Genomic DNA, 27335 nt, shown 5'->3' with positions numbered 1-27335 from the left:
AAGGTCTGAGTTTTAAGACTATTTTGCTCATGGAGTAGTGACAAACTGGATATCTGATATCTTTATAATGGTGAGAGCTAGACATTATACTGGTACCCTGTCCAAACTTTCCAATGATCTACAGTTTAGTTTCAGCCTTGGCAAGTTGCCTACTAAGGGACCATAAAATCACGATAACATGATTTGTAACAGATTTTACTGTTCTTTTAAATGTATTTATCAATGCAATAAGGAAAGCCTACACAAAATTATTAAAAAAACCCAGTTGTCGAAAGGCAGCTAGTTCTCCATCCTGATCAAGAAGTGACGCTTCTAATTCCAAGTTCAGTGCTTATTTCCCTGCTTATCTTGGTTTAGTCATTGGCTTCTAGGCATGATGGATTTTCTTTTCCTCTGTTTCTTTGGGGAAAGGTATGATGAAGATATTCCTACGTTGTCAGCTGAAGATGGTATAGGGTATAGCTCTTCCTGGCTACCAAGGTGGGTCCCCAAAGAAGAGACAGTCTTTGGGATCACATGACATTTCCCTGTTCAGGGCTTTGTGAATCAGTACCAGAATCTCAAAATGGACATTTCTGGCCACAGAATCAGTATATTTTGTGGTTCCCTGATCTACGCAAGAGGTGAGCACCAGCATTGTCTATGAGCTGCAGAATTTTGTTTGTATTAAGGAAGAGGCAGTTGCCAGCTTGAGAGCACCAAATGTTCTAAGTCTGCTGCAGTGCTATTATTCCTGCTATTGCTCCTGTTGCTACTACTGCTACCACTACTAGCATAATCCAAAGGAAGCGATCAGTGCCTTCAGGTTCATGTTCATCAGTGAAAAGTGAAATTTTGATATTAAAAAAAAAAAAATTCTAGCCATATTCAGATAACAATATTAAAGTACCCACTACCTTAAAACAGCAGAATAGACATTACACTTACTAGATTCTGCATAATTTTCTCCTTGCCAGAAAATTTAGTTTATCACCACATATGCACTATCCTGAATTAAACCCAGTATTTTCTAAATATTACTGCTCTCACTTACATATTAGACATTCTTTCATCATTTTACTTCTGTTTCTGTAGTATATTTTATCCTTTCTAGATCTATGCTTAGTCTTCTGTTGTGTCAAAACTAATCATTATTAGAGAAGTGTGATGAGTGCTTTCTACTTTGCTTTAAAAAGTACCAGAATAGATAGTTGGTTGAACTTAAAATATTGGCTTGCCTCATAGGTCTTGAAAAGGTGTCAAAATGAGGAAAAAAAGTTATCGTACTGATTAAGATCAATATTTAATATTGATGATGCAAAAGCATAGACATTCATTCTAATCCTAAGCTAAGTGAAGATTTTTGTTCTAGATCATGAAAATATGGAAAATTATTCCATCTTTTTGTAAAATTCTTCACCCTTTTAAAATAGTTCAGGCTGTCTCTGTTGTGTTTTTTTTTAATATTATTCACCGAGCTTTCCTAATAATAACTATTTAACTATACCAGTCAAACTTATAAAAAAGAAGGAAAAAAAACCCCAAAAAGCCCCCACAAAAGACTGTTGATAGCAGGACAGTTATTCTTTATTTTCATAAAGCCCATGGGAATTTTGTTAATATGAAAATGAAGTCTCAGACAGCAGTAACTGTATTAAAAAGCTTTCTTCTTAAGCAGAGGTTTTAAAGTTTGCCCACAGAAATGAGTGGCAGTGCAGATTCAAGACTTTGCACCGGCTGTTGGTAGGGACTTCTGTAAGTTCACAGAGGACTTGCTGATAAATGGGCTGATACTCAATTAACTTGATTAGCTTTACAGATCTTTAGTATTCTGGCAGAAGAACTATTTATTCTGGGAAAAGTCTCAGGCATAAGAAAGCAAGTCCCTAACATAGGTGAATCAGAGCAGTGTTTATGCTTCAGTTATCCCTTAAAAGCATTCACTTTGAAAAATCTACTCTTGAGGCATAATGCTAATAGGACACAGAATGGATCTGGCTGTTTTATAATGTGCAGGTCTGAAATATATGTCAGCACTGATTATCTTTAAACTGGAAGTCTGCCAAACTGCTGTAAGAATCTGTAATTAACAAAATTAACAAAATCTACTACTACTAAAAGGACCAGTTATTAGAGTGGTTTGGAGACTGAAGGTGAGTTCAACACCTGATAAAATTGGGAGTTTATTTTATAATAAAACAACAGAACCAAACCTAAAAAACAGTTTGTAAGGTCCCTCTATATTTATTCTGGTTCTCTCCCCCATTATAAGCTGTACTATCATCTTGCATGCACATCTATGTAGTATACTGTCGAGATGGTAATTAACAAAATTAACAAAATCTACTACTACTAAAAGGACCAGTTATTAGAGTGGTTTGGAGACTGAAGGTGAGTTCAACACCTGATAAAATTGGGAGTTTATTTTATAATAAAACGACAGAACCAAACCTAAAAAACAGTTTGTAAGGTCCCTCTATATTTATTCTGATTCTCTCCCCCCATTATAAGCTGTACTATCATCTTGCAGGCACATCTATGTAGTATACACAGTTTGACAAACTTCAAGGCTGTTTTGGTAAGTGGTGTTAATACTATCCCCATTAGCATTTTGTAGTGAGTAGGCTGTCAATATGGAAATTTGCTTGCAAATGTCAATGATCCCATGAGGTAACTGCTTCCAGAAAGATACTAATAATACCATGTGCATTAAGAACTCTTTTGAATTGGTAAGGCATTTATGAATTCTGTGTACTGCAAAGCAGCTGCAGAACAAATAATGGTAAACTCTCTGAATCTCCGTGAAATCTCTGTGAAAATAATGCAAATTTAACAAACTAGAGTAAGACCACACTGGGTAATAGTGACAGGCATACAAGAGGACACGTTCAAGATGGACCAAAGAGGTCTGATACACTGTACTGAAACAAAAGTATTTACCATTTTTTTTTGCCATACTTTGGATTTAAAAGGTTGATTTTCCTTCCCAGGTAACTATTCCAAACATGCCAGATGTACAGAACAGTTCTTTCTCTCTGGTATCCTCTGCCCTGTGCTCTTCCTGCTTTTTTGTTCCCTTCCTCTTACATGCATTATGCCTCCTTATAGCTTTGAAGATGGCCCTGCTTTGAGCTGGAGACTGGACCAGTGACCTCCAGAAGTCCCTTCCAACTAAGATTTCTCAGTGATCCTATGATTATCTGATAACCACAACTTTTTTTGTCTTCTGGCAAAAGGTTCTTTAGTATTAAAATCTTCAATTCCTTCACTACAGTTAATGAATCCATTCCCAAATAGATTTATCTGTCCTTAAACCTTTACTGTCATCATCTCCGCCTTCTGTCTCCTTTCTGTGCTTTTGTGTGCTCTTTGTCTGCTTTGTGTCCTTCCTTTAATTCATACCACTTCCTAGTTCACATACCTCACAAACTATGTGCAAGAGCCTCCTGAACAAAGCCTCAAGAACAAAGTTCCTTTGAGTCGTAGATGATCTCTAGATCATCTATTGCTAGATATCATGATCTGTATTTGTAATTAAAAGGACTTTTGTAATTGGATTGCCTGATGACATTAACAGAGGAAGCTATCTGAATGAGTTTGTAAGAAATATTCAATCTCTACTGCTTGTGCTGTTCTGCACAATCTCATGACCTACCTCCAGGGAAGGATCAAACATCTTTTTGTGCTAATACTTATACCACAAAGGGAGAGAAGATTGCTTCCTTCAGTAGTAAGAGTAAAGGTAGATGAATGGTTCCTTTCTCCCAACTGCTTAGTGAACAGCCAAGTGTCATTCTTCCTCACCTTCACTTCATATATTCCCAGCATTTTAATATTCCTCAAAGTTTTCCACTAAAAGTGTTTTCTAGATAGCAATGGAAAGCCTCAGTCTTGCATGAACATAATTGAGATAGCCTACTTTAGTCCCATAGTTCACCTGTTATAAAGATATTGATAATTTCAAGACAAAACTGAAAATACCAACAGTCAAGGAAAACTTCAGCAAGAAAATGGAATTTGCAAGTCTATAAATGTCTTCTGAGTGTGTTCTCATAAGTTGTAATGCTAATGTTATTTGGGAATGGAGGTTTCTATATTATCTAAGTGAAGTCTTCCTTTTCTGTTGACTTCTTTGATCTCCTTTCTATTCCCATTTTATGGAGATAATTGACAAAGTTCCAAAAGTGAATTAAAATCATCAGGTGAACGTAGACATATTAGTTAAAAAGAGAGTGTGAAAAATCTAAAGGGAACTGCAGGCTCTTTGACTACTGTCCCAGGTGAAAACAGAGAAGGATAAATCTCTCTGTCAAAAGAAACTTCAATATTCTCAAATATTCTCTTATTGGGAGGCTACATTACTCGTGGCTTTGAATCCAAACATGTGTCTAATCAATGTTTTTCAGAATTCTAAGCAGAGGCCATTAAAGTTGTGACAAACCTAAGGCATTTTACAAATGACCCATTTTGACAGAAATATGATGTGAATTAAGATAAAAATAACCAAGGCAAATGAGGTTTAGACCAGTAATGTTTCTTTTTTTTTTGAGCATACACAGGGACATGCACTTCTAAAATGTCAATCTGTAAGACCCTATTTTTTCCATCTGGTTGTGTTTGAAAGATTGATTTTGCTATCTTCTATTGATAGTTTCATTTAACTGGTGAAAGCAAAATGAAGTTTGTCATCTAATTGATTGATATCTTACACAGTCTTCAGAAGGTGTATTTTAGCTAATTATAAAAAGTTTTAATATATAATTCTTTCAACAAAATAAATATTTTTTAGTACTTAATATTAAGAACAAGGGAATTATAGATTAATTTTTTTCCCCCCATTTTATCATGGAAAGTGTGTTCTCATTGAAAGGAGTCTATTTATTGTGCTTTTTGAGGGTGAGCTCTTTTTGAGAGTGAGCTCTCACAGCAGTGCAGGTCACAGCCTAAGACACTGTTATTTAAACATTGTTTCCTTACTGGTATGTCATTGCTAAAGCAAGACTCATTAACTACTTTGTTTAATAGTATAGGAACTTGTGAGAAAGCTGAACTCAAGCTTGGGAAAGTTTTACATGTGCATATGCGTTTTTCATATTAGATTTTATTCAATACTGGGATGACACTTTCACATTCATTAAAAAGCAATTGATCATTTCTTAGCATACAGTGTGACAGTATGTGATAACTTCAACAGCTTTCTCCCACTCCAGTTCCAGATTAATTTGCATTTTTTATTGATATGATGTAACAGTGACTTAAGACTCATACTATAATTTCCACTCTTTTTTTTTTTAAATATTTTTCAAAACAGTTAATGAAGCACAGCAAACAGCATCTTTTAGTATCTTGCTACTTAACCTTCCGCAGCTGTATCTGATTCTCATCCAGTTATTGTGTTAAGAAACCATGTTTAAATTGAGGATGTCATGGAATACAGAAGGCTTAATACACCCTTGTGTATTTTGCAGACAATCCTGAGTTAGTGAGCCACGTTCCAGTTGGTGTTAGGATCCTGGACGTCAATGACAACCCTCCAGAGCTCGCCAGAGACTATGATGTAGTTGTCTGTGAGAATGCAAAGCCTGGTCAGGTAACTCACAGTTATCTTTATTGTAGTGAGAAAGAAGAATTACTTTATTTGTTAATGTCACATAGGTAAGAAGTTTGATTCGGGGAACACATGTCATAATTCTGTCTGGTTTCATTTTCATACTTCACACTCGATTCAACTTTTAAACTATATTAGGCTGAAGGGAGAAGATTTGGGAATTTGTTCTACATTGTTGCTGCAAAAAAAAATACCCAAACTGTCTTCAGTAAAGACAGGCAAAACTTTAATCTTGTCAGATAAGTGATCAAATTTGACAAGTCACTATCCTGAACAAAATGGATGAAGCAGATTTAGCATCTCTCATTCAAGTGCTACGTGGTAGCAAGGTTTCAAATACAGCTCGGCGAAATGGCTGGTTAATGTGGCTGCCATCCTCACTTTTTGCATGTTGATTGCCCTTGTCTGTGCAGGGTCATTATGGAAAAGATGTTGAACAGGTTTTTCACAACTGTGAGCATGGGGAGTGTCAGAACTGAAACTGAATAGCAGAATCACATTCCAGCCACTGCTCCTGTGATCGATGCACTTCATTGCAGTTCATGGCTTGACAATTTTACCAAGTGTCTTTGCTTTTTTGCATAGATTGAGCTTTTACCCAGCACTCAATGCTGGTTTTGCATTATTACACAGGTTGTAAGTTGCAATTGTGACCTCATATCTTTCTGAGGAATATATTACTAGTAATAACAGTTTTCTCATCAAATCTTTAAAAACAGTGTATATAAATGCATAGTGGCATATTTCTATTTTTAATGTTGAGACTATAAGAATGCTGTACTTCAACAGACTATAGGCTGACTGAAGTTATTTTGACTAACAGTGGCCAAAAGCTAACACCTAAAGAGCAGTATAAGAATATAGCTATATAGCGTATATAGTGTATGATACTTACCTCAAATAATTCCTTGGTCTCAGATAATTTCCTGATCCTAGTGTGGTTTCTCTGTTTTTAATAATCCTTTGATAACCATCTTGAATGAATCTGTCCAGCTTTTCCTACAACAAACACAAACTTTTGGTATCTTCTGCCTCGTGCAGCAAGGAATTTTACAGTGTAATTGCATGTTTCAGGAAACCTACCACCTTCTTTTTTTTTCTTCCTATGTTGTCTTCAATTGATATTTACCAGTTCTTGTGTTGGAAGAGAGAAAGAGAAAGAGAGAGGGCGGTTGATCCCTATTTATTATCTCTGCGCCATTCATAAATCTCTAGCACATTGCCCCTCAGCCGTCTCTTGTCCAGACTGAAGAGTCTTACTTAACTTGGGCAAGCTGTGATAAAGCCTTTTTCGACTTTTGGTCATTCATCTTGTCCTCTAAACTTTCTCCAGTTCCTCTCTATTCACCTTGAGATGGGGAATCAAGATTCAAGCTGCAGGTATGCAGTGGTTTAGAATTCTTATCATAGTTTATGCTTCATAGTATATGATGGTCTCTGCTTTGTTCTCTGTTCTTTTCCTAGCAATTTCTAACAGTGGCTTTGCTTTTTAACCACTAGTAAGCGTTGAATACAAAAAACTGCCTGCCGTAACACCAGTATCATCAGTATTAATGGTCAGTTCAGAGATCATCGTCACGTATGTAAAGTTATGACATTATGTCTATGTATAATGAATTTCATCTGTCTTTGTATTGCCTGGCTACTGAGTATTGGAAGGTCTTTAATGTCAGCCCTTCCTCTTTTCTTCCTTTAACAACTCAGTACCGTAAGTAGATTTGCTGGGCTGATTATTTATACTCTTTATAAGACATTAATTATTACACTGACCAACAAGTGGTTCAGCATAAATCTGTGTGGAACAGGAAATCTCTGTGACTTCCTTTCCTTGTGGAACATACAATTTACAGAAGAGACCCTATTTTCTGCCTTTTGAGCAATTATTTGTGCAAAGACCTTCCCTCTTATCTCACGACTGCATCGTTTTCTTCAGTGCTCTTACTGAGACACCTCACTCAAAGCCTTTGAAAATCTAAACAGGTCTGTCTATCAACTGAGTATGTCTTATTAACATGCTCATTAAAGTAAAAATAGTGTTCTGAAAACCTCAAATAAAGTGAAATATAGAAGAATTAGAACTTGTAAAAGAGTAATTTTAAAAAAAGAAGATAAAATCTCTTAAGCATTATTTGCAATTGCTTTCAACATATTCTGATACTTTTAAAAATTATATAATTTAACAATAATTGTTGAATAGTTGTTGTAATTAAAAATAGGTTAAAGCATGCAGTGGAGCTAGCTCAGAAATGCTCTGTTTGCTGAGGGTGGTGATGGTGGTGATTAGCTAATGCTTCCTATTAGCAAAATTTTAACTCTCCAATAGTAGCTTTGCAAATGGAAATTTATGAGACAGATGTTTAAAGGATAAAATGAGTTTTACTACAACAGCATTTGCTCCTGACTTGGGTCAGCATTGTATTTCTCTCTGAGCTACTGTTGCAAGTGCAAATGACTTCTGACCTCTGTAGCATTGCAGTTTGACACCCAAGATTAATGCTGCCATGAAGGACTCTACAAGCAGTAGTTTAATATGAAAGGCTGGATCAGCATACTGTTGTATTCTTAAACTAACAGGACTCCATTATGTACATGGCATGCACTCGTTATTTGTATTGCTGGCAAGGCTTCAGAAAAGATTGTCATACCGTTGCAGTGTACAAAAAACAAAAAGAAAGAAAACACAAAAGTACATGGCTCTTTCTCAGAAGATCTTACTGTCTGCTTTAAGAAAGAAAATGACAGTGTTCAACAAATATTAAGGAGGGACAAATAAACAAGGATTACAGAACAAGACAAGCGTTCCATATGCTAAAACGTGTGCCCAGCTGGATGGTTTTGAATCACTGAAAAGGCAGTTTTTACTCTGAGTTATCCATCATCTTGTGAAAATGATTCATAAGATTTATCACTGAAGATACTGCCAGGCTCTTCTGCTTGACTAGTGCTTTGAGGTTGGGCTCCAGCCCTGCTCTGCCCTGTAAGAGTCCTTATTTCTTTCCTCAGCACATCTATTTTGAATGTATTATGTACAAGATAAAGTAACCAAGAGTTTGTCATTGGAAGACTTTCTGTGTTTGCTTGTTTGTTTTTGGAAAAGGCTTCTATGGAAAGAAATCACAGTATCATTTAATTGCACAGCCTCTGTCTCCTCCTTCTTTTTCCCTCCCCAGCTCAAATTATTTACTTAAAAAAAATAAGCCAATAAAACTTAAGGACTTAAATTCTTAAATGAACCCACCCTAAGGCATCTCAAACAGAAAATGCTTGTGAGAAGGTGATCATTTCCACACTGAAGTGACAGCTTTACTCCCTTAGTAGTCACCTTGTTGAGAAGATAAACTAAGCTTCCAGGTGAAGCCTGGTAGATGTTATAAATTAAAGTAGATAAAGCAGCAGTGATTTGATCTTAGATAGTATCCAATCTTGGAGAACTTTGCCATGTAGAAATATAGTGATTTTGGTGAATGATTGTGAAATTTAGCCACTGCAGGAAAATGAAATTTTGGTTTTCCACAAAGTGAACTTACAATGACATTTTTCTTTGCTTCAAATGCAACTTATTTTATTACTTTTAAAAGAACAGGAGCAAATAGTGATGTAAAAAAGAGTTTAAATGCTTTGTTCTGGAAAGTGAAGGAGTGAAGTGTTGACAGTTTTCTGATTGTTTCCAAGTTCAGTGTTTGTCCTGGCCTATGTATGAACCTGGTAAAATACCTGACTTAGATCTGCTAACCATATCTACTGTTGCTCTCCAAAGATTACTTTTTTTTGGGGTGCTTTTCAGAGGAATAATAGAAAAAGTTGTGATAGTAGTGAAACGTCACGTCCCTGAAAGTATCCATCACTGTAGATTAACACACAGGTGTGTCTATGTGTGCACACACAGACACACAAAGAAGTTTTTCAGAATCAGGGTGTATAAATATTGTGCTGCCAGCATGAGCTACCTCACCCTGGATACTGTTATTTCTAATAGCTGAAGGAAATCAATGTTAGCTGGCAAGGAACGCCTCTGCTATAAGATTATCGTGTGTATATTTATTTGTTTATTGATTCAGTTCTGAAAAGGATCTGAGTAGAATTTAGCACCTGCTCTCTATCCTCTTCAATTAGTTCTCCTCCATTCTTGAAATTCTTTCTTTTCTTGCCAACTCTTGCCTTTAAGGACATAGCATAACCCTTCAGTTTCATCGCCTGAGTGCTGGCATGTGAACTTTACAGCAGCTGAGGTTCTGTGTCTACATTTTTATTTTAATAAGCTTCGGTAAGGTGCATGTTAGTGTCTGCTAATAGGCCATTAATTAATTGGCCTATTAATTAAAAAAGGGTTAACAGTACATTTGGGTGTCAAGAGGACACAGACTTTTATTTGTCACCTCTGAATTAATGTCTTAGGAATCTCTTCCTTAGAAAGCAAGAACCTTTTCTGAAAGACTGTGAACTTCCTCTGTTAAAACAGTTCTATCAAAAATATTTTGACCTGTCCTATTAAACGTGCAATGTCTATTTTCCACATGGAAAAGCATGTACCATCTAGTGCTATGTTTTACGTACATCGGTGAATTCAGGGGATACTTGAATTTCCATGTGAGAAATCAGGGAATGTAGACAGTATATTTTCTTGAGTTTTAAGATTAGTCTTAAAAACAAATACATTTTATACTAGTCTTGTGGCATTGACGTCTTGATCAAAGTTTTTTTCTTTTTTTACAAAATGGTATGTTCTTGAAGCAAGATTCAGTAAAATGAACGTTTTGTGTAAGAGAGGGCAACGGGACAAAAGTTTATCTACTAGGCTGTCAAATAAAAGCCGAAGGTGTATGACACAATGACTTACATTTCACTGATAAAAAGCATTGAGGATTTATAAAAAATATTTAATAAATTCACATACTTTTTAAGGTCTTATCTGAATTTTTTGCTGTGATGTATGGTATTTAACAGTATTTTTAGTATTTGAGTGATAGCAGGAAGTGATTATTTTGAAAATATTCTTCCATCAACTTTTTTTTCTTGCTTTGCCTCATATCATTTCAACATTATTAATGAAATATATCTATCTAGACAATCTTATGTTTCTGTTTATACATGGTAGTTGTTTTGATAACAGACATGCCAGCTTTGCAAAATTCAGTAGAAAATAATGAGCTTTTGCCAAACTTTTTCACCAACACTGCCATGAATTTGGTAAACTGCATGATTATAGATGTTTCAGATCAATCTTATTCTGCTACAGTTCAGCAAAGTATTTTGACAAACTTTTAAAATATTCTCAGCAGTTCTCATCAGATTGTTAATTATCTCTGGTGTGTATAGCCAATATAGTGTACTATACTGTATATAGTCAATGGAATAAGCAGTGTACTCTATTGGCTTTAAGATGTATTTGGTTTGCGCCTCTCATGTAAAGGGAGGTAAAGAGCTGTGTGTTGTCTTTTAGTTTCAAAACAGACCAAACCACTCAAGCCTGCACTATTTATGCTTCAGGTTCAGTCCAGACAGACTGCAGCTGAACACTGAACAGCAAAACTCTCATGAAAAGAGCACTTTCCCTCCCCGCTTTAGGTTTCCCTCAGGATATCTATCAGCTCTGTGCAGCAGGCTGTGTAGGCTTCACTGCCTATATCACAAGAACAACTTTTATTAAATTCTACTCTAGCCCTTGAGCTTCCAGGCCTAGCATGAAAATGAAAGCAGAGGTAGAAATATTGCTTGGTCACACATTCCAAAAGCTTAGCTCAGTTTTAGTTGAAAGTAAAATTTAAAAACCACCAGGGTTTTCAAAGGCAAAGCTCCTACCTTTCAAAAATACCTCTCTAATACATGGTTGCTACATCTAATTCTGTTCCTTTTGGGCAAACCAAACTAAAGCCAGGAATAGCTGCTGTTCTTCCTGTTCTATTCTCCAGTAATTTAAAACTGATTCTTAACAGGAATTTTAAACAGAGGGCTGATATTATATACCTGCCATTTTGGATAAACAGTTATTTTTCCTCACCAATATCGAAGCACATCTAATTATTGGGATGGCAAGCAGGTGATGCTCTGCAGAGACAATCCTGGTTCAGCCTGAATTCTTGCTCCACAAAAACAGATGTTTAGGTGAAACTGTAAATCTGAAAGTCACCAGGATGCAATGCAGATGGTGAAAATCTCTGTACCACATCCTGACCATATCAGAATGTCAGAAAGTATAGATGCTTTAGATGCATTTATCTAGCTCTGAAGTGTGGATCCTGAAATATTTCATGCTAGAGAAATCAAGCTAATGGCCCAGTCATTTCATCAGTTGAATTTAGCAGCAGTGAAGTAGAAAATTAAAATAAGCTAAGTTTGAGCATCCTGCTGAGGCCATGTACTCTTTGGGTCAAGTTCAAATTTCAACACATTGACTGTTAATTTTTATTTCAGGTAATTCAAACTATCACTGCAACTGACAAAGATTACTCTGCAAATGGGGCAAGATTCCATTTTTACCTTGATGAAAGGCTTTCTTTGAATCCCAACTTTACTCTAAGGGACAATGAAGGTAAATCAAACACATAAATCTCAAATAAATGGATCTCTGTTTTGTCTGGGGTGTCTTATTGAACAGACCAATTTCCATACTTTTCTTGACAGAAGGGGAAAACTAATCTCTTGTCACTGCACTTGTCAAGGACATGGTCTATGCAACACATTGCAAACTATGAATAACCAGATACTACATTTAATTTTTGTATTCCATTTTATTTTAGCATTTATACGTAATACATTCAGGAATGCTTTTAAAAACTGGAGCAATGAAAAATATGTTGGCAATTCGGTCTATTTCTAGTGAATAGCACTGATTGGGTTCTGTCAGGGTTATTGCCAGTTATTGCTTAAAGGAGAAAAAAGGAATATAAGGGGCATAAATGTTGTATTCATGCTTACTTTTATGGATATATTACCAAGAACCAGATCTTCAGTGCTTTCTGGATGAGCCTAAAAAGTACGATCAGAAAATTAATAGCAGATAGGCCCAGAAGGAAAAGGGCCTTCAGTCACCCAGTCATGTGTTTTGAGTATTTGTTGAATCAAAGAACCATCCAGCCTTTCCAAAAAAAACCCAAACCAAATCAGCCTTACTGTTTGTTGAGTATTGCCTCATGGTTTCCATTTTGCAACCTGATGAAAATGAGAGTAAATTTTAAATGCTTGTCTGTAGCTTTCCTCCTGAGCTTTTGTGTATGTGTGTATTGTGTGTTTTGTTTGAATGCATGTGTGGAAGTTGGGGAAGGTGGGGGGTGGCTTTATTTTACAGTTATATTTTTGCAGGAGTGCCATGGAATACCTTCTGAGATATTACAGATCACTACTCATCTGTAATGATGGAGTCTATCATTGGTCCATATGGCACATACAGTGATGTTTAAAGTATTCTTTACAGATATATTTCATCTGTTTGTAAAACTGTTCAGGGAAGGAGACTGCATAATCTTTCTAAAGAATCTGTTCCAATGTTTAACTATACTTACAGCAGAAAAAAAAGTCAAGTCATGCTATTTGTTCAGACCAGTTTCATGGCCCTCATATTCTGGTTCCAAAAGAGGTCAATCCAATATCTATCAATATTAAAAAACTAATAATATTTGAAGGACTAATTTGTATAACAAAAATATTCCTTAGGTGATGATCCAGCCCTTTCCCATATCAGTATATCCATTCTACTCAGACTGTGGTGCAGCATTACAGCAAAAGCCAGAGAGTTGTTCTTGAAATAAAGGAAGTGTACTGTGTGTACTTTTATGTTTGAGTTGAAGATTCAAATAAACTCATTGAGTACTGGACTGTGATCTCATGTGGGAGATCGTAGCCATATTAATTTCAGTACAAGGTACTTACATCAAGACATGCTTTTGAATATCTCTGTTAAAACTATGGTTCATGAGAAGTAGATGTTTTATGGTTTTGAACATATTTTAATCAGGATTTGTATTATATATATGTTTATCACCAGTGGAAAATGCTGTGTTATACTTTAAGGTCTGCATGTCAGGATAAGTTATTTACCTCCACAGATTTATAAGAGGTTGAGAACTTTTCATAAATCTCCAATGCAGCAGTGCCATGCTTTGGATAGAAGTATGCAGCAGTAAGTATGTGCTGCTTGTTACCTCCCCAAGAGCAGTGAGCAATGGCTCTATCACCAACAGCAGAAGGCAATGTTTGGACTATCCTAAAGTTGGATTTGGAAGGGGGAATTAGGAGAAGGAACTGGAAAAGGTGTCCTTTAAAGTAAAGGCCTGTTTTGTGTTATGTTTTTATTTCACTTAAGGAGATACAAAAAGTAAGTATGCACTTCCTGCAGCATCTCACATAAAACTTATGTGCATACAGAGCTCCAGAAATGCAATTTCCAAGTTGACCATGTAATTAGCACAATGACAGCTTAACTCAAATAATAACAAGAAATCTATCTTCAAAACAAAAGCATTATCACTATTTCACTCGGCCCATGACCCATTGATCGTACTGTTTAAACACTGCCCTTTATTGGGACATTTTCTTTGTGATATGATCTGTATGTAAAATATCAGTGAAACACTTATAAAATGCATTCACAATATCTAGTTATCTAGCATTCACAACTTTCATATTTAGCACCTATTCCTATTCAGAAATTGAATTTCTGTTGCTTTCTATTCTAGGAAATAGCTGAGAGATGGTGGGCAGAAGAGGCTTTTCTTATGGCTGTGATAAGTTTGCACTTTTGAAAACTCATGTTTTTGAGCATCAGCTGTTAAAAAGACTCAAAATGCTCTTAATACATAATGGCTTCTATTTTTACCTCTGGATTTAATAATTCTATAGAGGCTGACATTCTTGGAGGGTTTGGTTTGTTTGTTTGATCTGTTATGTTTTTTAAAGAAAAAAACTACATCAGTTGCCTTGAAAGAGTTTTCAGTAATGTTTTTCAGGATGATAGAACCCAAAAACTTGATGTCATATTTAAAGTGGTAGTAGTCAGTGGTAGCTGCATCTGTCACTGCAAGCTGTATTTCTCTTGCAGTCATCTTTGGATTCAGTCATCGTCTCCTTTTATTTCTTCAAGGCAAAGTCTTCATTTCACAAAAATCTCAGTAGACATTTTCTTCCTTTGTTTCCATAAGACCAAACCACAGGATTCTGTTCTTTGGGCCCCAATACAGTATTGAATGAATGTTCCCCTGCTCCATTATCATCAGTAGAGCTACAAGATCAAAAGACTCTACAGCACTGATTTGGATCTTCAGATACTAATGCTTGTATCTATACACTTTGACTGAAGTCTAGAGGACTTGCACAAGCACAGGATTTCATAGTTTATCCCTACCTACCTGTGTAGGCTGTAGCAATACACAGTCCCTGCATGCATGTGATTCAGGTCAATAATATGCCATGGCTTCAGCAGAAGATATAGCTATTAATGCACCAATCCAGGTAACTAATCATATGACCAGTTAAACTTTTATCTCTTGAGCGTGAACTTGTGCCTTTACTCAGTAACAACCCACAGTGTTAAGGCTCCAGCCTTTGAATATGCACCCTCATAATGCAGAGCTCAAAACGCTCAGGGAAATGTAGGTCACGAGATGGCCACAAGGCTATGCCAAATATCTGTCCAGCAGAACCTAAAGGTCACTTTGAACACCTTCTTGATTCTGTTTGTGTTTACGATTTTCACTTTAAAGAAAAAAATGGAAAAGACAGAATATGATACCTTTTTCCCTACTGACTGGATTTTAAGCTACAGTAGATTCTTTGCTGCTATTTGAAGTTTTTTATATACTGAGAAAGTACTATTCAGAGAGAGTAAAGGCTTAAGAGTGTGAACAAGAGGACAGCCAACAAAATGATGCAGTATATGTACACATGTAAACAAGACAGAAAAAGAGCTGAAATAGAATTTCATCGCTATACAAAGAAAACACATTAAGTTGTAATTATTTCCTGCAATTTTAGAAAGCAAACCCAGGGAAGATGCTTTTTCATTTTTTTGAGAATTGTACTTATTAAGACTTTTTAATTAAAAAAAGGGCTGTTTACAATTTATTCTGTCCAGGAAAATGTTGCCATTTCTATTAAGATCTAAGCAGCCAATTAGTTTTTTAATCTGGAGCTGGTTTTATGTTGCAGTTCAGATGCTGCATATCTCAGTTCGTTGTTGTCTGTGTTTTTTTCACTTTGTTTCTTAGGATGTTATCATAGATAACTTTGAAATGCTTTTTTCACTTGCGTGCAATGTCTTAAATTTACATTTTTTGCCTAATCAGAAATATCTGCTTTTGGATATCCCATTAAAAATTTGCCAGGGCAATATGAGACTAAAAGCACCTTCTGCTGGGGAATCAGAGAAAAGATGAAATAGCCTCTTCAGAATAGAGCTCTTTCTATGTACTGGATTTTAAAATTACACTTTTTTTATCCTGAAAGAATCATAATATTTTTTCAAGTGCTTAAAGGATGGTTGAAGTATTTGTCAAAATTTGTTACTTTGATGGAAAATACATGTGAGCATACACGTCATTGTTATGATATCCCCAACCATTAATATATAGACACACACTTGCATAATATCTCTCTCTGCCTGAATTAAAAAAATTCATTCCCTCTTTCTGCCTGTTTTTTTACCTATTAAAGATCTCTTTCAGAGGTTACACCACACTTTTCAGGGAGATGGCAAAAGAGTGAACCCCCAGAGGACAGTTCACTTAGGTGCAAGAGAACATTTATGGATTTTATGCACAGTAAAGCATTGTTTTGCTGGTGGTATTTTTTTTTTCACAAGATATACAGTCTACCATAGATGCTCCAATGAGTATTGTAAATTTCCTGGACTGTACACATTCACCCAACACCGCCAGTAAGATCTGTACATTCTGTTACCTTAATAAATTGAGACTTCCAACTTCTGAAAGTAGACAAAGTTTACCTTACTTTCAAGGAAGAACAACTCCCTCAAGAATGCTTAGCATTTGTTCTCCTCTCCTTTTATTTCTTCAGGATAAAGGTTTCATTTCACAAAAATATTTGCAGTTTTATTTTCCCCCTCTGCCCACTTTTCTCAAAGATCTGGCCTTATGAAAATTGCCCAGTGATGGAGAATATTCTGGAGTTGGAACAAAGGTAGGCCATTTTTCTGATACTATTCCTTTGGAGATTCCTTTTTCTTAATGTTAAGCGACAAGATACTTTAATACCCACAGAGTTAGAGACCTGCTTTTGTACAAAATCTGAAGCACATTGAGTTAAATGGCATCTGTATACATGAAATTTGTAATGTGTTTATCCACCCATTCCTGTGATGCAAATTAACAGTTTTCCTGTCTTACTTATCAAAAATAAGTCAAAAAAATAGTTTTATTTGGCATTGCTATTATTTCAGAAGAAAACAACCGCCAGAGAGTAATTCATCCCATCCCAGCGTGAATTCCCTTGCAGAAGTTTCCATTTATCTCTCTTCCCTGATAGGTGCAAAATTCTTATCACCAACTGTACTGCACATGAAGTCCGTGGCAGGCCAGTGAACTGACTTCAGGGCTTTAAAGCTGCAAATAAGCATGTCAGATACCAGACCACATCTTAGTTTTTCTAGATTGTCTGAAGCGGCATCAAAGAGCTCAGGTTGAAACCCGCGCTTTGCTACCAAACGTAAGCAGGAAACAGCTACATAGCTCCTGCCTTCATTTGTACCCAAGTGGCATGCTCGCTCTGGCTATGTGGTATTGCAGGTTACTACTGCCCTTCCACAAAATACCGTCCTGTAAAGAAGACAAGTTGTGACTTGAGAGAAATGATACCTGAGAAAGAGCAAAGTTAGCATTACGCATGGTGACTGTAAGCACAGTCCATAGAAGTGCTGTTACTGTAAACAGGTCGAATACCAGAGCAGGTGTTACCACAGAATCAACATATGTCAGTAAAAAAGGAATTCTACCATGAGTACAAAGGACAGAAAACCAGGACTACGTAGCACAGAGGGAGACATTTTTCTTCCACGGGCCTGGGAACAACTTTGATCTTTTTTTGATTTAATAAAAATGGATCTAAGATTCATCAGGTAGGTAAGTTAGTGCACAGAGTATGGGTTCTTCACACATTTGTTTTCAGTGCTGTTACCTGTTGGTGTTCCACAAAACAACCCATAAGCAAATAACTATGTTTCAGGCCCAAAACCCCTGCTATGTTGCTTTTCATTTTTGCCACCCAGTGAATTAGAAAGGAAGCCCATTGGCAATAGCTTTGAAACCAGCACAAAAGAAAGATATTTACAATAGTTATCAGTAAAGAAATGAAACAGAAATGCCTATCAATATAGTCCCACATAAACAAATTAACTGCTCTAACTTTAGAAATATAAGAAATGCAAATCATTCCAACATATTTTGTTTTGGTTTTAATTAGTTATGACTTCTCATAAAATTTATGGAAGTTGAACTGCTGATATAAGCAGAGCTGAAAATTAAAACATGCCTTAAGCTATAAACAGGTTTTTGCTCTATTTTTTTTTTTTACTTCCATTTCTCTTGTGCTTTCCTGTAATGTATAAAGTGTCAAAAGAATTCTCAAATTGTGAATAAGTGAGTATCCTCCAAAGTGCTCCAGTAGTCACCTTCCATGGGGCTTATCATTGTATTTCAGCTTCCTTGTTTTTCCTATGCCCTCCTTTCTTTTGTTAGTTCAGAAGCTCAGTGTAAAAAGGCATGATGATGGAAAGAGAGATGTGATAACAGCCTTGTATACTGTGTGCAGTCTGGCTTAATAGACTGCCACATCTTCAGAGTGTGAAGAGCTGCTGTGTTGGAGCCGTGCAGAATTTCCCATGTGTAACTTCAAACCCACTTGAGATGAATCTTAAATTTTATTGTCATGTTTGCAAAGCATAGTCCAAGTGTGAGAAAGTTTAGGTCGCGAAATGGGGCAATGTGCACCCCAGGGAATCAGATAAATCTTTCTTTCCCTCTGTTGGAGTTGTTAATTTCCCTTAGCAGCCAGACCTTTCATCTCCAGCAAGTACTCGTTCTTATCATGATCCTCAGGGGTAAAGTTCATAGTTTAATCTATTGAGATAAAGAAGTCCTTCCTTCCAAGCCAAAAATAATCAGATTTGTAGTTCTCATCATCCTAGCCGTATTGCTGCTATCCTATACACTTGTCTTCCCTGTCTTATCTGCTGTATCTGTTTTCAGGTATCAAAGGCATTTCTCAATCCATGATCCCCCCTCCTCCCTTTCAAACAATTTTTTTTTTTTTCTTCTCAGTAAACCTTTTCCTAGGTCATCAGCATCTGTCTTCATACTTGGCTGCCTTTAGCTTTTACAGCTTGTGGGGTTTTTTTGTTTCATGTTAAGATCCTTCTCTTAAAAGTTGCTGTCTTTCTAGTTCCCCTCTCAATGGATCCTCCAATAGTTTTTGACAAGGAATGTAAGCAATTAAAACATAGAAGCTTAGAACATCAAAATAGCTGTCAGGATGCAGTCAGTACTGCATTTTGGCTAAGCTTTCATTATCGATTCATTTTGCGGGCATACCTTTATATATGATTGACCTCAAGAATAGAGCTATAAAGTTAGAGATCTAATTTGTAAAATATTCTAAAATATTTAATGTGAAGGAATGATATGTGAGAGCTGAGTTATTTTCCAGTATTTTATTTGTGTGTACACACAGGCCATGCACTAAGAGTTACTATCTATAACTCTTTGTAATATTGAGACTAATATGAGAATTATCACCTCTGATGACACTAGGAGCAGAAATTTCCATGCCAGTGACCAAAATATTATGATCATATTATTTATTTGTGTTCAAATTTGTGAAATTGCATTGAAGGAAAAGCTTTACATTGTTTCTTTGAGAATGCTTAGAATTGTGTATGTTGTTACAGAATCTCCTGGGTATATGTAACATAACATCTGTTTCTGCAGAAATCGTGTTCTTACTCAAGAGAATACAAATAACATAAATTCACCATGGCAAAATTTTGAAATTAAAAATTTGATTCTGGCTCCTTTGCCTAATATTGTGTCTTATACAAATAGTTCTATGATGTTAACAATACAAGAAAAACGATTTCATGTTGAATGAACAAATACAACATTAAAAGAAAAAATGTCTTTTTTTTCAATTTGTATTTATCTTGTGCAGTATAAAAATGTCAGTTCCCTGTTTGGCAAGGCCTTCCACCCCAGCCAAGCATGGTTAAGTTATAGCTCTTTTCAAATTTTTTCACTGTAACATTTACATTGCCTAGTTTGTTCATTTTGTCATTTTGGTCTTTTCTTCTTACTTTTCTCACAGTTTTCATTTATTGACCTTGCAAGTTACCCTTATAGCATACATGCTCACATCTCAATGCTCTTTCCTTCACATTTTTGCCAGTAGTCTCTGTGCTTAAATCCTTTCATCACTGCTAGATTCCTGCTCAGGGATCCTCATTTTTTCTTCATTATATTTGGTCTCTGATGCTTTTCTTTCCAGCCTGCATTTTCATTGCTGTTTCTGTAGCTGCATAGCAATACCAGATGATTCACTCTTTTTTAGATTTATGCCAGAGGGTGGAAAGAGGTGGTTATGCTTTTCTGCTCAGATTTGAATACTGGGCCTTCTCTGGATGTAGGCCCAGGAAGATTCACATGGAGAACATTTTGTAGGATTTTCTTTCTTATGTCAACAAGGTAGCTGAACTGAAGTGTTTGGGGCTTGTAGACACTGTAACAGAAATGAAGTAGAGTATTAAGCAGAAATGAAAGGCTGTTCTTATTATTGGTAATCACACTTGCTGTCACCTTTTGGATTTAGCAGTATAAGATCTGCAGATTTTTTCTTTTGGGATGAGAGATATGACAGATGTTAATAGTAATGCTTAGCTCATTGATGTGGTGTCACTTACTACCAGTACAGAATTACATTTCAAGCTGAGTCCTTGAACATATCCTTAGGTTTTTAAGGTATTGTTTCAGGATAACTTTGTTGTGTGATGGTCATCTTCTCATTTGTTGTAACTTGAAATATGTTTCTCCTTAGAACTGTCACTTCTTTGAAACTGCTTTGTCTTTCTGTTGATAAGTACATGTGTGAAAAAGTGCATATGGGAGTGCTACACTTCTCTAACTACTTCAGTGGGACTTCTAGGTGACCACTCAGACTTTAGTTTATTGTGGCAGTGTTGGTGCTGAGAGGAAAAAAAAAAGAGAAAAATAAAGAACAACGACCCTCAAACAGGTCTGTGACTGTTCTCTTGCAATGAAGCTTAATAACACAGGCTGACTGTGTACATTACATACCACTTAGCCTTGTATGTCTTCTGGACCCTGTGGAGTACCCAATGGAGCTCACATTTCATTATGTTTTTTTTTTTCTCTTCTGAGTTTATGGAATAATGTTAAAGTTGTACTGCAGCCCAGCAGAGCAGTGTTACCATGTCATGAAAGGAAGTTACGTGCTGCAGAGCTTGTAGCACAAGGCTGTCCATGGATGCATAAGGATCCCCAGGCTGTTGGAATAACGTTGAAGCACTGTGCAAAGGGGGAGGAGACACACCTGCTGCACTCTTGCCCACGCTCCCTGCTGGGAAGGGTCCCTGGTGTATGTTACTAACTCCGACTGCGGTTGGGTGTTATGCGAGCATCCTAGTTGGCCCAGACCAGAAAAATACTGGGGAGAGCGCTAAAATTTAGCAGCGTGAACAGTCGGTGTTCCAGGGCTCATACTCACTCCCCAGCCTTGTTTTGTTTAGCAACCTGCAACTGCAGGAGAAAAAAAGAGAAACTCTTAGAAAGGAGCTGTGCTAATAATATGTAACAAGTTGCATTTCAAGGAAGGGAAGCAATTACAAATTGGATTCTGAACAGCTAGAAAGTCTGTGGAGTTTTTCATGCATATGGGGGAAATGATGATGAAGCTTTTTTTTGAATGTAGAAAGGCAGAAACAGCAGTCATCACCTTATGTATATACTGAGAACATTAACTTCTTTCTATGCAAAATATGTATGTTTGAAATTCCCTACTAATCACACATATGTGAGTTTGTTTCTGCTCTTGGGCTGTACCTAGAGCTCAACCTGCCGCTGCTTTGGCAGCTGACAGGCAGACCAGCTGAAGGTCATTTTGTATTCTGTGGTAGTTTCCTCTTTGAACCACTGAAGATTTTATCTGTGTCCTCCAGCAGTGTTAGGGAAGTTGGACTGACAGTCTAGCACGAAAAAATGGAGAGAGTGGCAAATGGGCAAGATATTACTAAAAGAAAAAAGCAAGCAAAGTTTTTTATGCAACATTATGTAACAGAAGGGTAAAGCAGCTGCTTACTTTACCCCCTGATTATACCAATATATGTGTTGAAAAAATTAAAAGACATGCAGGCAATCTACTTCTTTGTAATCTGTGTTCCATAAGATTATTTGGTTGTTTTAGGAGTACTTTAAAATAGATCACTGAGCTTGTTCATGTACATGCATTTAATTAAAAGTAGGAGATCATAGATGTATCAAAGACCAAGCTGGTTCAAATTTGTAAAATTAGACTTCGGACTTTTCCATATATCTTAGAAAAAAAAAAAAAACCAGACAGGCAGAGCCTAGTAAGGCCTCCATGGGTGGGCGCAATCTGTAATTATGGCCTTAAGGCCACTTCTCACTCTGCTTTAGGGAAGATTTTTCTTTATACAATAAATGCAATCTGAACTTCAGTGATTATCAAGCTTGATTTCTTCAGTCAATTCAATTATAACACAGAACACTTTGCTTTCTAGTCTAGTTGCAGAATAATGTGGAAATCATTAATTTCTTAACAGTAAGATAATTAAAAATATCAATATTACTGAGAATACCACAGTAGGTTCTTATAAGGTTTCATAAGCCCAGGTTAAGCAATATGGAAAAGACCTGAAGTTTAACAGAGTTTTTATCAAAATTAAAGAAATATTTCTGCATGTCATACGCTATATACGAATCATTTCCACAAGCCTGTATCAAAAGAAAGAACTGATTTACTGAATATCTTTTAATCACCTCTGTGTTGGGATTCTTCTTCAGGTTATTGAAAACACTATTTTGTGTATGTGTGTGTGTGTGTAGTGTCTGGCTAAATTGTAAGGAAAATAGTATGTTTTATCATAGGCATTTTATAAACTCTGTGCAAATATTTAAATTGTAAGGAAAATAGTATGTTTTATCATAGCATCATTGCTACAATGCGATGATATGACTCTGTGTCAGGTTTTTGCTGATGAAAGAATTATCTGTTCATCTCATTCTGGTTTCAGTAGGGTTCTGTAAATGGAATGAATATAAACAGCATTGTAAGTGGCTGATGTCGTGCCTCTAAAGAGCAAGTTGTTATGAATCTTGAGATTTGGTCATCAGAAGTATACCTTAACAAGACCAAGCAGAAGAGGACTTCAAGTCCTACTGCAAATAAATAAATCAATACTTTGCACCTGCTGCAAACGAGAATAACAAAACTTACTAAATTTATAACAAACTCACCATGCTGGAGATTTCCAAGAAGAGAGGTAGGGGGGGTGGAGAAGAAAAGACAATGAACTTCGGTGCAGTGGAATCTGATGCTCAGTTCTTGGCTCAGCAGCAAGGGTATTACTTCCCACCTCAAATATAATTCTTGTGTGAAACCTGTTGCCAAATATTTATGCTAAGATATTATGCTGGTATGGGGCTATACTGCCAGTTTTTCTCAGTACCATTGTTGGGTGATATGCAAAAGCAAAATGTTGGGAGAAGTGAGTTAAAATGAATGTGTTAAGATTTGGCACAGAGCTTGATAGATGTAGCATGAAGAGTAGTCACCTGGTAAACAGTTTGTATCTGGTTTAAACAAAAACTTAACTACTCCATGCAAATATGCATGTGGAAAGTAATCAGTCCTATGGGTTAAAATATGCCACACAAGCTGTGTTGTGGCACTAGATTTTCACAAAGTATCACAGACTTCATTTTTCCATAGATTGTGATAACTATTTAATGCTGTAGCTACAATGCTAAGGAAAGTGGTAAGTATAAGGAAGTTTTCTGGTTTGTTTGTAATATGAAGAGAAATCCAGCAGATGTATTTTTCACTTATCACCCCTGTGTTGTTTGTTAAACTCTCCAAACCCATAACCCTGCAGTTTGGAAACTGTGTGAGGGTTAATCGTGGCCAAGCACTATGAGACAAGAGTTCTCTTCTTCCAATCTCTCTTCCCATTTCTCAGTCCCCATCTCTCTCTCTCCCCACAACTGCTCATGTCTCCAGTTCCTCAGTGTTGAATTTTGTTTGATTTATCTGTGGGGTCTTACTCAAGGGCCAGCACTTTTAAAGTAGAGACAACAAAATGAAATTAAATTTTACATATATGAAAATAAGATCTATTTATATATTATCCTAGCATTTCTTCCCCTGCACTCTCTTTATGCCCCTTAATTCCTTGGACTTAAAGGGATATTGGTGGCAACTTACTATTCTAATTAGTGCCTATAAATGCTCTTGGAATGTGTGTGTAATAAGCATTAGTATTCTCGTTGAGTGTAATATATGCCAGATGGGCCTGTAGGCAACATAACAGTGACATAACCTTACATCACTTTCTCTCCCCTTTCCTTACTTACCTTTAACCTCTACCAGTTTAGAACATTTAATATCTGCTCTCTTCCCTTTCCTTTCCCTTCCCTTCCTCCATCCCTCTTCCTTTCCCCTTTTCCTCTTGACAAGTCTTTTCAGTTGTTTTCTGAAAGCTCACTTGATCTGTTAAACCTACCACAAACTGTAAAACATGAAAGTCTTATTTTAACTTTTACTAAAGACCTTTTAAAATTCTCTGCAAATCAGGAGGATTTTATGTTGTGGATGAATTCCACAACAGACATTCTCAGAAATCCAGGTATTCACATTTACAAGTGTGCATATACTACCAACAGCATAACATGGGGTTAAACCACTTGCAAACTGGGCTCAAAATGTTTGTCAAAGTCCATTTAGACTCTAAGACATGTATATGAGCTTCAATAATCTTATTTATGTAATGCTAATTGCTTCCCTCTGCCTCCCGTTTTTTCTCCATTGACCACAAATGCTTCCTGACAAGTTTTAATTCTAGATTGTGCATTTTCTAGGACTGGCTAATTTTAAAATGCCCTGTACTTCTTTCTACTCAATGGGAAACAAACAGTCAATAACATTTTTAATTTTTTACTTGACTAAAATTATCTTATTGTTTTGGTGTTGTAGATAATACAGCCAGTATCCTGACAAGACGAAGGAGATACAGTCGAACCACTCAAGATATCTATTACCTCCCAGTTTTGATTTCTGATGGTGGAGTGCCCCCTCTCAGCAGCAGCAGCACTCTCACGATTAGGGTTTGCGCGTGTGAGAGAGATGGACGAGTGAGAACTTGCCATTCTGAGGCTTTCCTCTCCTCTGCTGGCTTGAGCACAGGAGCTCTAATCGCAATCCTGCTCTGTGTTGTCATTCTTCTTGGTAAGCCATTTTCAATATTAAGTAATGCTCCCCTTCCACTGGCTCTCTGAATCTGACAGGGCAGAAATTTTTAGTATGATATGTTTTTGAACCAGAGGCTGCCTAGTAGTAGGAGGTAATTAGAAACACATAGCTGTGATTAGGGGGGAAAGGTTTAGCCAAAATTAACAGGGAAAAATGCCTTTAAAGTACATTCATGAATATCTGGAATACACTAGAAATTATTTTTCAGAGGTTATCAAGTAATTAGCACTGCAGATCTTTTTTCTGTAATTTGGAAAGATTTCAAAAAGCCACTGACTCTAATTCCATGTCTAGAACAGTGTGAAAAATGGTAGAAAAGAGATGAGGAAAGCTTTTTGAAATACATTACACTCTAAGAAGCACCATTAGCACTGTACAAAAGCCACTTCTTAATTACCTTTGTGGGATAAGCTGATAGCTATGCACAACATAATCCACAGGGGCAAGGGACATATGAGACCATAAGATGACTCCATTAGATAAATGCCCTTGCAAGTGCATTGTCTCTTGACATTTTTTTTTTGCCCAGGCCAATTTGAATGTTACCCATTAGTTAATTATTTTTTTTTCTTGGCAGAGACACAACTTAGAGGGTACATATATCTGTACTACTCATGTGCCTTTCTGTGTTCTTATAGAGGCAGCAAGAAATAATGAGAATTGCACCGTGGCCCACATAGGGGATTTTGAGGTGTTGGTTTTTTTTTTTTCCAAAGGCTCTACATTTTCTAAAGACTACTTTTCTCACAGGTTACTTCAGAACTACCTTGTCAGAAAGCTGTTTTAAAATGTATAGTAATACATTTAGTTTATAATCTAACATTTTATCATCCAAGATTGAATATTCATAAGGGAAAAAATAAACCTTTTACATTTTAATTCAGCATGTATGCTAAATATTGGTTTTAATGAAGCACTGAAAGCCTTTAACAATGCTTGTGAAAAATGTCAGCCTTAGTTACTCATTTCTCATTTAACTGAAAGTATGTGATCACCTTTGATCTCCTTCCTGAGATCCCTGATAATCTAACTAGCGGATTTCATTATTGGCTCAAGAAACCTCAGCAATCCCCACAAAGGAAATAGACAGTAGAAGAGTGCTCTTTACTGGCCCTCTGGAAGATGCTGCTGCATCAGAAGTTTGTAGTTTCAGTACAGCATTATTAATTTTCCCCTTAAATGTGTGGTCTAAACCTGTTGCACTTTGGCATGTTGCTATGTCAAAACACAGTTGTAGGGATTTCATGAATGATTTCCAGGCATACAATAATCTATCTTGAGGTAACATGTTACACAACAAAGGCATTGCTCAATTAGGAATATAAGTACGCTCTTTTCCAGAGTGGACAGGTTCGGTGATCCTTTGTTACAGACATGTGCCTGATGTAATGATCCCAAGTACCAGTATTAGCCAGAAAGTGTTACATCTGTATTCATGACACAGTATCTGCTGTTTCTGTAATGTATATGTACTTACTTCAGATGTAAACTTTAAACCTAATCTAATATCTGCAGTTTTCTCTTTAGCGATTGTGGTCCTTTTCATCACCCTAAGACGTAGCAAGAAGGAGCCCTTGATCATTTCAGAAGAAGACGTCCGGGAGAATGTTGTGACATATGACGATGAGGGCGGTGGAGAAGAAGACACAGAAGCATTTGACATCACAGCACTGCGGAATCCATCAGCTGCTGAGGAGCTAAAATACCGGAGGGATGTTCGTCCTGAAGTGAAGCCTGTGCCCAGGCATCATCTCTCCTCAAGCCTTGACAGTATAGATGTTCAGGAGTTCATTAAACAAAGACTGGCAGAGGCTGATCTGGACCCCAGCGTGCCCCCATATGACTCCCTACAGACATATGCCTATGAGGGTCATAGATCAGAAGCTGGATCTATCAGCTCTCTGGATTCTGCCACAACACACTCTGACCAGGATTATAATTACCTTGGAGACTGGGGACCTGAGTTCAAGAAGCTAGCTGAACTCTATGGGGAAATAGAATCAGAAAGAACAACTTAGCTGTAATTCCCAGAACAAAGAAGTTCTTAAACGACTGGAAATACGACAGCAGCAACGGTAACAAAAATGAATACAGTGCTTGGAACTGAGCAAATTGTATGGAGTTACTGTAGAACAAGTGCCCTTTTCATGTATGAAACTGGGTTCTCCAATTGGAAGAAAGTCAAATTTTGAAAAATACAGAAAAAAAGAAGCTATTGTCCCTTGTGTATATTTTTTAATTGCTCAAT

General features: G+C 36.6%; 1 protein-coding gene across 3 annotated transcripts in view; it reads left to right on the top strand.

The window, feature by feature from the left end:
- Positions 1-27105, top strand: part of CDH18 (cadherin 18) — a 173459-nt gene extending 146354 nt beyond the window's left edge. For 2 of the 3 annotated variants that reach the window (XM_009646724.2, XM_035902109.1), the window contains 4 exons: positions 5448-5569; positions 11999-12116; positions 24812-25063; positions 26615-27105. In XM_009646724.2, the coding sequence (XP_009645019.1) occupies positions 5448-5569; positions 11999-12116; positions 24812-25063; positions 26615-27105 (983 nt within the window). Of the gene's footprint in view, positions 1-5447; positions 5570-11998; positions 12117-24811; positions 25064-26602 lie in introns of all 3 variants that reach the window. The other variant, XM_035902108.1, reaches the window with a different exon arrangement.
- The last annotated feature ends 230 nt before the right edge of the window (positions 27106-27335 follow it).

This window comes from Egretta garzetta, unplaced genomic scaffold, assembly GCF_000687185.1.
Source record: "Egretta garzetta isolate BGI_Z169 unplaced genomic scaffold, ASM68718v1 scaffold109, whole genome shotgun sequence".
Classification (NCBI taxonomy): domain Eukaryota; kingdom Metazoa; phylum Chordata; class Aves; order Pelecaniformes; family Ardeidae; genus Egretta; species Egretta garzetta.
The sequence above is the reverse complement of the archived record's forward strand: the minus strand, read 5'-3'. Positions and strand labels throughout refer to the sequence as shown.